This window comes from Bacillus rossius, chromosome 1 (genome assembly GCF_032445375.1).
Source record: "Bacillus rossius redtenbacheri isolate Brsri chromosome 1, Brsri_v3, whole genome shotgun sequence".
Taxonomy (NCBI): domain Eukaryota; kingdom Metazoa; phylum Arthropoda; class Insecta; order Phasmatodea; family Bacillidae; genus Bacillus; species Bacillus rossius.
Genome location: NC_086330.1, coordinates 191,296,834 through 191,307,738, shown reverse-complemented (window position 1 = coordinate 191,307,738; position 10,905 = coordinate 191,296,834). Strand labels below are relative to the sequence as shown.

Below are 10,905 nucleotides of genomic sequence, written 5' to 3'. Positions count from 1 at the left end.
TAACCAAATTATGATTTTTCATTATGAATACACCCTTCATGATGGTTTCAAAAGTACAAAATAATTGCTTGATTAAATTGTGTTATTTGTAAGTTATTTATCAAACATTTAACTATTTAATTTTTTGTTTTGTGGATCCCACATGGAGATGCATCTAGGGATATAAAATAAGTCAAAATGTGCACACACGCACACATATATATAGTGGCATGCAATACAATCACAAATACAATACAATAGGTACAGAGTACCTTTCAAATTAAAACAAAAAAACAACAACACAAACAGTAGGTACATAAAATCTCATAAACCTAGGTATAGGCCCCAAAACGAAAAGTTTGTGTTTATTTAAGTTAATTTTACTATAGTTTAGTTTTGTTATATTCTATTAGGTTGACGCAGCCATCGGTGCTCCCTCTGAGAGCACAGGCCGTTAGGTGTCTTCAGCACCTGGGGCCCTATTCTTGACACTGCTGGAAGAATTCCGCTAGCGGAATTAAGTACTTGATTCCACCAGAAATTTGCTAAACCTATTCTTGAACACTCGCTAGCGGAATTATGTATCGGAATTACGTCACAAACTACTGGAATTATTCCGTCACCTCGTAAGCTGGCGGCATCACAATTCCGGTAGAGATTTGAGCGTTGTTCTTTGAAACCATGATTTGTCCAAAATGGAGTCTCTGTTATGGTTCTGAAAAATATTTAAATCGTTTGTATGTTTGGTTAGTTTAGGTTAGCTACATTTAAATCTCGTTTCATAATGTGTGTGTTTATATACTTATATTAGATTACTTCATTTAAAACCAGAAATAACTTATTCGCTTCATTATGTTATGTGATTATTCAGATAAAAATACGCCATGTGATGCTTTCAACCTTCAAAATTCGTATGTGCGTGGCGAGAAAACGTTTGTAACAATTTAACTAATATTTAATGTTTTAAGTATTATTACATTTGTTTGTGTGATTTGCAATGGCAGGTGTTATATATTGGATTGGAAGGGATTGGTGAACCAACTCAAGACAAAAACACATGCTTCATCTGGCCATCTTGGCTACTGTCTATTTGTCCACTTCCTCTCATAGAGATACATCACAACATCTCCCTTTTTTCCAGTTCCTACATTCATTAGAATTTATCTATGTGTGTTTACAATTAATCCTGTAAATATGCCGTCGTCCGGGGTCTCGGGCTCGAGTCCCGGTGCGGTTCCTAGCGGGAGTGGCTGTTGCGAATGTAATGAGTCCGGGTGGGCGCCAGACTAGTTCTGGTGCTAGTCGGTAGTTGGGTCGTGGGGTCGATTGCCTTGCGTGGCCCACTAGGACCGTCGGCGGTGTTACGTGGGTCTGAGAGATTCCCTACTCGGCGGTGGTTGGGGATAGCAGGTTTAAAGAAGCGTACGCTGGAGTGAGTTAATAAATGACGTGTGTCATTTATTCAGTCGACAGTGGCTCTGGTGTAACGTTGTCGGTTACACGCCACGTCGTACAATAGGTGACGTTACAAGATACAAATTACACAATTACACTCAACTGAGTCTGAGAGTTACTGAATTACCGTAGCACAAGTTTACAAAAGGAATGTTACACGAGGTTGCGTTATATAAGTTCACGAATGTTACGTGGAGAGGTGCGTCGCACAAGTTTACAAAAGAAATGTTACACGAGGTTGCGTTGCACAAGTTTACAAAAGAATGTTACACGAGGGTGCGTTGAACAAGTTTACAAAAGAAATGTTACACGAGGTTGCGTTGCACAAGTTTATAAAAGAATGTTACAACGTCAGTAGTTATTCCGTATTATCGTGTCCCTAGGCGTTTCTGAGCCTGACTGCTCAACGGGGGGTGAGGGTGATTGGAGGCGGCCAATCCCGTAAATCTGCGTATTGAGGCGTTGCTCGCGTCCACGGCAGTGGAGCGCGGACCGCAGCTAAATTCGCTCAAGAGTTCCCTTACGGGGAGTGTCAGCGCCGGAGCGACTGAGATTAACAAAAGTTCTGTCCTCGGGAGTCGGCCCGTACCGGATAGTGCACCTACCCCGCGGACCAAGTGTGGTGCAGGAGGGGAATGTGATATTTATGCGGCCGGATTAGGTCCTAGACCGAAAAAGCTGGACCGGGTACACACGGAGAGATTATTAAAAAGGTTTTGAAGAATGACTATAGTTACCAGAAGTGAACTCGGTGTGGACAAAGGATGATGTCTCTCCGTGGGACGTGCGTCCGCCCCGGTCCACGAGTCGCGCTGTACTGGCGTCATGTCATGGCGTCCGGCCGAGGCTCGGTGGCCCTCGCGCCAGGGTTGATCTCATTACGTTAATTTCTGATCTGATAAGTTAATAAGAGAATTTAATGATGTTAAATTCTTATATAAATTATAAAGGCTGAATTAAGGTCATTTGTCCCTTCTATGAATTGAAAGTTATTATATTTAAGAATTATTGTGTTTGAATTTTTACGTCACACCAGCGACTGTTCGTTTCTTGTCAGATTGTTCTGGTGTGGTTAATGACGCAACACAAGGTTTGAATAATTATGTCATAAGGTCTGATTGATTGATTCAGGCAGAAGGCCGCCAGGGGAACACTCATACGCGTATTTATGTAGTTACACACGTGAGTGCCCGGGCACTCCTATGTCGCACTTTCGTTGACCAACTTCAAATAAATACGTAATATTGTTTAATAATTAGTGTTTGTTTTTATAACGTGGTTGATTGAAGTGGCGGTCTGTTTATCTGGGGGAGGCCGGGTTCTACCTTAGTTGTTGGTGGCTCGCCTGACTCGGGTGGGTCATGGCTAGGGGCGCGTTCCGTTAGCGGGGTGAATACTGGCGGTTGCAGGTCGGGCTTTAGGGTGGCCTTCGGTCGGACGACGTCAAACGCCCCCCCCCCTCGAGAAGCCCTACCTTGCGCCGCTAGTGACCCCGCTACGTGGGGGCGCCCCTAGCTTCGGCAGCAGCTCCAGCCAGGTGGTGCTAGCGGCGGCCGCAGCTGGTAGGGCCTGCGTACTGGATCCAGGTCGTACCACGTCGAACAGCCGGGTGTTGGCTCGTCGGCGTGGTCGGGCAGGTGATAGGGCCCGCGCTCTGGACCTGGTGCGTCCCGCGTCGAACAGCCGGGTGTTGGCTCGTCGGCGTGGTCCAGCAGCTGGTAGGGCCCGCGCTCTGGACCTGGTGCGTCCCGCGTCGAGTGCCCGAGGTGGTCCGGCAGCTGGTAGGGCCCGCGCTCTGGACCTGGTGCGTCCCGCGTCGAGTGCCCGAGGTGGTCCGGCAGCTGGTAGGGCCCGCGCTCTGGACCTGGTGCGTCCTGCGTCGAGTGCCCGAGGTAGTCTGGCAGCTGGTAGGGCCCACGCTCTGGACCTGGTGTGTCCCGTGTTGAGTGCCCGAGGTGGTCCGGCAGCTGGTAGGGCCCGCGCTCTGGACCTGGGTGGTCCCGCGTCGAGTGCCCGAGGTGGTCCGGCAGCTGGTAGGGCCCGCGCTCTGGACCTGGTGCGTCCCGCGTCGAGTGCCCGAGGTGGTCCGGCAGCTGGTAGGGCCCGCGCTCTGGACCTGGTGCGTCCCGCGTCGTGTGCCCGAGGTGGTCCGGCAGCTGGTAGGGTCCGCGCTCTGGACCTGATGCGTCCCGCGTCGTGAGTCCAGGTGGTGGGACGTGGGCGGGGGCCCGTGGCGCCTTCCCCCGTACGTAGTCGTCCAGGTACCTGGGTGGCCGGCGGTTCCTCGGGGGGAGGTTCCCTGGGACGTCTCTTAGGCCCGGGGGCTCCTGGGGCGATGTGGCGGCGTCTGGCCGTAGGTCGTCCAGGGCTGAACGCGGCGTAGTGTGGTACGGACGTCTCTCCCGCTCTGGGATGCCAGGCGGACCCAGTTCAGTGGTCTCGTCGTCGGATTCCGTCACCACGGGAATGGTCTCAGCCTCGCCGTCCTCTGTCGGGGTGCTGAGGGGGTCCGGGAGCTCGGTGATCGAGAGTGTCTCGACGCCGTCTTCTGGCGGTCTCGGTGTAGTCGTGGGATCGTCAGTGTCCGGAGGCCACTCGATGAGGGGTCCTTGGGGCTCGTCTTCGTGGGTAGGTGTCCCTCTGGGCTCGTCGGCTACCTCTGGTGCCGGTGTGGCCGTCATGTCCTCGTACACGAGCGTCCGTGGTCGGCTCTGACCAGTTGGGCTTCGTGTCGGGGTGGTCTCGGCGGGCGTGTCCCCCTCAGGCGCTCCCTCGGTGTCTGGTGTGGGTGCTACCTCCTCGAGGGAGGGTTCTCCCCGGGTAGGTGGGCCAGCCGCAGATCGTCGCGGTGTACCTTCTTGTCCCATCTCCCGCCGGTGCGTACTAGGAAAGTGGTCCTTCCGAGCCGTCGGCGTACGGGGTGGGGGCCGCTCCACCTTGGGGCGAGTCCAGCGCAATAGTTGCGGGGCGCGTTGGAGAGGGGGTGCATGCGGACAAACACCTGGTCGCCTACCCGCACCGCAGGCGGGGGTGTTCGGTCGTGGGTGTTATTTCCTGGGCGTATCGCCTCTGAGGTTGTCGAGCCTCGTCGTGTTCGGCGGTGCGCCGCCGATCGCGGTCGGCTGTGTCTTCCGCCGGGTGGGGTTGTCCGTGTGTGGTCCATTCCCCTGGCAGTGGCAGGTTGTGCCCCTGCACCATCTCTGCCGGTGTGCGGCCGGTGGCGGCGTTGGTGCGTCTCCGGACACAGAACAGTGCATCTGGCACGTGGGTATCCCACTGAGTGTGGTCCGCCCCCAATCGTATGCGCAGTTGTGCCTTCAGCTCCTGGTTCCGTCGTTCGGTGGGGTTTGCCCTCGGGTGGTAGGCTGGCGTCGAGTGGTGTTCGACCTCGTGGTCGGTGCACCAGGCCTTCCACTGACGGCCCAGGAACTGGCTGGCGTTGTCTGTTAATATGGACTGGGGGTAGCCCCAACGTGACATAAACTCGTTGGTCAGGATGTGAAGTAGAGTGGTGGTCCTGATGTTGCTGCATGGGTACGCTTTGGTCCACCGCGTGAACAAGTCCGTCACGACAAGCAGGAAGCGTTTCCCCCGGAGCGTGTGGGGGTAGGGGCCCATCACGTCCAGTGCAATGGTCTGGAAGGCGGTGGTGGGCTCCCTAGGCCGTTGTTGCTCCTCCCCGTCCCGTCGGCGTGCCTTTCGTCTCTGGCAGACCTCGCACTCGCGTACGTACTCACGGACGTCGTGGGTCAGACCTGGCCAGTGGTAGTGTCTGCCCACTTCGCGGCGGGTCTGGTCCGTCCCGGGGTGCCCCGCGAGGTCGTGGTCGTGGTGGAACCGCAATGTGGCCTCTCGCGCCTCCGTGGGGACGTAGGTTCGCCAGTCGCCGTGGTTGCCTGGGGTCCGCGTCATGACTACGCCGTCCTGCACACGCCAGGTACCGTGCTCGGCCGCTGGGATCTGTCGACGTCGGCGGTCGGCGTCGGCTGACGTCTCCTGGGCCTGGCATACGCGCCGATACAGGTCGGCGGCGGTGTTGGGCGGTCCTTCCTCGTCCTGGGCTTCGGCCGTGAGGCGGCTACATGTAGTGTCACCATGTTCGGGTGGGTTTGGCGTGACTGGGGGTAGCATGGCGTCCCAGTCGTCGTCGTCCCGCAGTTCGGTGTTCTGGTCGGGTTCTCGTGATAACAGGTCGGGCAGCTGATTTTCGGTGCCGGGGACATGCTCTACCTCAAAATCAAACGATTGGAGAAACAAGGCCCACCGAATCAGTTTGCCCTTCCTGCTTTGCATTGTGTGTAGCCACGTCAGGCATCGGTTATCTGTCCGAAGTGTAAAGGTCTTTCCCTCGAGGTGTGGCCGGTACTTTTTCATGGCCCAGACTACGGCTAGGCACTCCTGCTCGTTGCTGTGATATCGGCGCTCTGCCGAGCCGAGCTTTGCGCTAGCGTAGTCTGTGACCTCACGCTCGCCGTCCGGGCCTACGTGGTATAGTACCGCGCCCACCCCGAGGTTACTCGCGTCCGTCTGTAGGTAGAGGTGACGTTCTGGGTTTACACGCGTGAGCGTGTGACACTGTGTGAAGGCGAGTTTGACCTCTTCGAATGCGCGCTGGGCATGGTCGTTCCACCGGTAACGCGACTGGGGTGACAGGAGGTCCGTCAGGGGGGCTATTGTCCTCGAGAAGTTAGGGACGTAGCACCGGAGCCAGTTGATCAGGCCGATGAAGCGCTGTAACTGTTTCCGCGTTCTTGTACCTCGGCTTCCGCGATCTTCGTGAGGTGGCTCGCTTGCGGCCGGTTACCCGCGACGCTCACGACATGCCCCAGAATCTCGACTTCCTGCGTCCCGATGTGGCACTTGTGGTGCGCGACGGTCAAGTGGTGGGTAGCGAGGCGTTCTAGGACCATTGTAAGGTGTCGGATGTGTTCCTCCCAGGTCTCCGAGAATACGATTACGTCGTCGAGGTACGCTAGTGCGAAGCGATCGACGTAGCCCTCGAGTACGCGCGTCATCATCCCCTGGAACGTCGCAGGGGCGCATTTCAGTCCGAATGGCATCGCTCGAAATTGGAATTTGCGGCCGTCAGGGATGGTGAACGCGGTCTTCTCGCGGTCTTCGGTCCGGATGGGAACCTGCCAGTACCCTGATTAAAGGTCGAGGGTACTGAACACCGTTGCTCGTCCTAGTCCTGCTACCGCGTTCTCCACGCATATCTGGGGTGGCGGGGCACTAACTGTGATAGTGTTCAGTGGCCGGAAGTCTACGCAGAAACGCAGTGATCCGTCCTTCTTCGGCGCGAGTACTATGCAGGCGTTGTAGCGACTATTCGACGGTTCAATAACACCATCCCGGAGCATCTCCGCGACCTGTTCCCGTATGGCACGTTGCTCCCGGAAACCGTATCCTCTGGGGGACTCGTACACCGGGTTGTTGTGGGTGGTCGGGATGTGGTGCTCGGTAACCGTGGTTCGTCTGAGGGGGTCGGACACCGTGAATATTTCCTGTCGCTCTGCTATTACCCGATCTACGGCGGCGCGGTACTCGGGTGGGACGTCGTGACGTACCTGGTGAAGTGTGACGGTTTCATGAGCCCGTGCGGGAAGGAACCCGACGGCATAGATTACCAGCCGCTCTTGCGTGCCGATGTGTACCCGAGTGGCCTTGGTCTCGATTACAGCATCCTGCTCTGCTAGCCAGGGCTGCCCCAGGACTATATCCTCGCGGAGGTCCTCGACGACGAGGGCGGTCACGGTGGTGGTGTAGCCCCTTATCCTAACCTGGAGTGTCGCTCGCCCTACGGTCAGGCCTTGTCGGGTGTTCGTGGCTAATTGCAATTCCGTCTGTTGAGGTTGGAGTTTCCCGGGCGGTACCAGGTGGGGGGCTACGAATACGTGACTCGCCCCTGTGTCGACTAGAGCAGCCGTGGCTCGCCCGTCAACCTCTACGGGGATGGGCAGAAGGCTGTCCCGCGGGTGGGTCAGCTGGTACAGTTGGGGGGGTCTTTCCCTTCCCGTGACAACCGGGAGCGGTGTTCCTAATGCTCCGCCCCCGGGTTGACGTTTCCCGGCGGTTTGTTCGCGCGAGGAGGTGGTAATGGGCAATCCTTGTGCCAGTGGCGTGTACCGTCTGGGCAACCTCGCTGGCACAGTGGTAGTCCCTGGATGTCCTGTGTTGCCGACCTGGTGGGTGTGGCGTTGGTTTGGGGTGTGTTTTCGATGGCTCGTCGCCGGGTCGGTGGCTGGGTATCAGCTCCCCCCTGTTGTGGTGCCTGACTGAGGCGTCCCCGACTCGTGCCCGGTGTGCCCCGTTGCCAGAGGTCGCGCAGGTTCTGTTCGATGGCCGCTGCTTGTTGTACGTATTCCTCTACCGACTCTGGGCGACAACAACGCATGAAAGGCTGGAGGCCGGTGTGGAGTAACGCTGTGACAGTGGGTAGCGCTGTCGTGGGTCCAGCGTGCGGGTTGACGCGCGCGAAGAGACGTAATTTCCGTGCTACGAATTGTTCGGCCGTCTCGCCGCCTTCTGCCGCTCGCCATAGAACTGTGAGGTGCAGTCGACTAATGCCTGTTCAGTGTTGAATCGGCGGGTTAGTGCGCCGGCGAACTCCGTCCACGGCATGCCGAACCGTCCCCATATGTCCCACCATTCGTGGGCTGTGCCTCGCAGTTGTCCGTTGGCCTGTCCCGACCACTCGTCTACTGGTATACCTGCTCGGGTCAATCGCACTTCACAGTTTTCTACGAAAGTTCGTGGGTCCTCATGTGTGAGGCCACCGAATTCAGGTAGTGTGAACTTGCCCTGATAACCTTGGGGGCGGTTGTACGTAACGAGGATTGGGTCGGCGGGTGGCGTTGGCTGTTGCGCATGGTGTTCCTCTTTCGCGGCGTGTGTGCATGTCGTGCAGGTGGTTGGGCGGGTGCTCACCATGGTGGTGTTAGTTACTGTTTCCGTCTTTACAGGTTGGTGCTTGGTTCTTCCCCGGGAACTGTCCGTCCCACGGCTGTACCCATGAGTGGTCGTGTGGGTCCTGACTGTAGGGGGTGCATTGGCAGGTCATGTACCATGGTCTTGACCCCGTCAGTAGATCTGTCCCCCTGGGCAGTAAGCACTGGGCGCATACAACGTCGGAGTTCCGGGTTTGCATGTTGCGCTAGTTATGGTGCGTGTTTAGCGGTGTTGGTCTGTGCTTCTCGCTCGCGGCTCTGTGCGCGCGGTGCAGGCTTGCGCGCGGGGTCGCGCTCGCCGGCTGGGCAGGTGCCCGGACAGCCGCACAAAACGGAGGCCGAGAATGGCCGCGGCGGAGGTGGTGCGCAGATCGTCGTGCGCAGCGGCGGCCGAGAGCGCCCGGACAGCCGCACAAAGCGGAGGTCGAGAACTGTCCGCGTTGGGGAGGGGGTACGGATGAGCGTGCGAGGCAACGGGCGAGGGCGCCCGGACACTCGCACAAAGCGGAGGCCGATGATGGCCGCTGCGGAGAGGGGGGTCGGGCTGTGACGTAGGCTTCTGCGTCGCGGCTGGCGCTGGAATGCCGAGTGGGGTGGGGGGTGGTTGAAGCCCCTTTGTCCGCTTGCTTCGTCGCGCCGGCCTGTCTTGACCCTAATTACTTTTGCCTGTGCAAAATGGCCGTCCCGTGTCCGTGCTGTGGCTTGGCGTGGCCGGGAAAAAAATTTATGATTTAATAATGGCTCAAAATTTCCGTTTTTTCGTGAAAGTTCTTGCAATTTTGTGTGGGGAAAATCTTGATTTTTCTATCTTCGCCCCACGCAGCGGGCGCCGAATGCCGTCGTCCGGGGTCTCGGGCTCGAGTCCCGGTGCGGTTCCTAGCGGGAGTGGCTGTTGCGAATGTAATGAGTCCGGGTGGGCGCCAGACTAGTTCTGGTGCTAGTCGGTAGTTGGGTCGTGGGGTCGATTGCCCTGCGTGGCCCACTAGGACCGTCGGCGGTGTTATGTGGGTCTGAGAGATTCCCTACTCGGCGGTGGTTGGGGATAGCAGGTTTAAAGAAGCGTACGCTGGAGTGAGTTAATAAATGACGTGTGTCATTTATTCAGTCGACAGTGGCTCTGGTGTAACGTTGTCGGTTACACGCCACGTCGTACAATAGGTGACGTTACAAGATACAAATTACACAATTACACTCAACTGAGTCTGAGAGTTACTGAATTACCGTAGCACAAGTTTACAAAAGGAATGTTACACGAGGTTGCGTTATATAAGTTCACGAATGTTACGTGGAGAGGTGCGTCGCACAAGTTTACAAAAGAAATGTTACACGAGGTTGCGTTGCACAAGTTTACAAAAGAATGTTACACGAGGGTGCGTTGCACAAGTTTACAAAAGAAATGTTACACGAGGTTGCGTTGCACAAGTTTATAAAAGAATGTTACAACGTCAGTAGTTATTCCGTATTATCGTGTCCCTAGGCGTTTCTGAGCCTGACTGCTCAACGGGGGGTGAGGGTGATTGGAGGCGGCCAATCCCGTAAATCTGCGTATTGAGGCGTTGCTCGCGTCCACGGCAGTGGAGTTCGGACCGCAGCTAAATTCGCTCAAGAGTTCCCTTACGGGGAGTGTCAGCGCCGGAGCGACTGAGATTAACAAAAGTTCTGTCCTCGGGAGTCGGCCCGTACCGGATAGTGCACCTACCCCGCGGACCAAGTGTGGTGCAGGGGGGGGGGGGGGTGAGTGATATTTATGCGGCCGGATTAGGTCCTGGACCGAAAAAGCTGGACCGGGTACACACGGAGAGATTATTAAAAAGGTTTTGAAGAATGACTATAGTTACCAGAAGTGAACTTGGTGTGGACAAAGGATGATGTCTCTCCGTGGGACGTGCGTCCGCCCCGGTCCACGAGTCGCGCTGTATTGGCGTCATGTCATGGCGTCCGGCCGAGGCTCGGTGGCCCTCGCGCCAGGGTTGACCTCATTACGTTAATTTCTGATCTGATAAGTTAATAAGAGAATTTAATGATGTTAAATTCTTATATAAATTATAAAGGCTGAATTAAGGTCATTTGTCCCTTCTATGAATTGAAAGTTATTATATTTAAGAATTATTGTGTTTGAATTTTTACGTCACACCAGCGACTGTTCGTTTCTTGTCAGATTGTTCTGGTGTGGTTAATGACGCAACACAAGGTTTGAATAATTATGTCATAAGGTCTGATTGATTGATTCAGGCAGAAGGCCGCCAGGGGAACACTCATACGCGTATTTATGTAGTTACACACGTGAGTGCCCGGGCACTCCTACGTTGCACTTTCGTTGACCAACTTCAAATAAATACGTAATATTGTTTAATAATTAGTGTTTGTTTTTATAACGTGGTTGATTGAAGTGGCGGTCTGTTTATCTGGGGGAGGCCGGGTTCTACCTTAGTTGTTGGTGGCTCGCCTGACTCGGGTGGGTCATGGCTAGGGGCGCGTTCCGTTAGCGGGGTGAATACTGGCGGTTGCAGGTCGGGCTTTAGGG

At 55.6% G+C, this 10,905-nt stretch overlaps 1 protein-coding gene across 1 annotated transcript; it reads right to left on the bottom strand.

Moving 5' to 3' along the window:
• Positions 1–1,159: 1,159 nt before the first annotated feature.
• Positions 1,160–4,301, bottom strand: LOC134541537 (uncharacterized). The gene is made up of 3 exons (XM_063385079.1): positions 3,614–4,301; positions 3,012–3,166; positions 1,160–1,165 (listed from the first exon to the last, which is right to left on the bottom strand). The coding sequence occupies exons 1-3, from the start codon at positions 4,299–4,301 to the stop codon at positions 1,160–1,162; spliced, it is 849 nt and encodes a 282-aa protein (XP_063241149.1).
• Positions 4,302–10,905: the final 6,604 nt, after the last annotated feature.

Bases quoted from the DNA above. Each gene is read 5' to 3' on its own strand.
- LOC134541537 (XM_063385079.1), bottom strand. From the start codon at position 4,301: ATGGGACAAGAAGGTACACCGCGACGATCTGCGGCTGGCCCACCTACC. The intron at 3,167-3,613 runs GTCCAGAGCGCG...CACCAGGTCCAG, and splicing joins CACGACGCGGGACGCATCAG to AGCGCGGGCCCTACCAGCTG.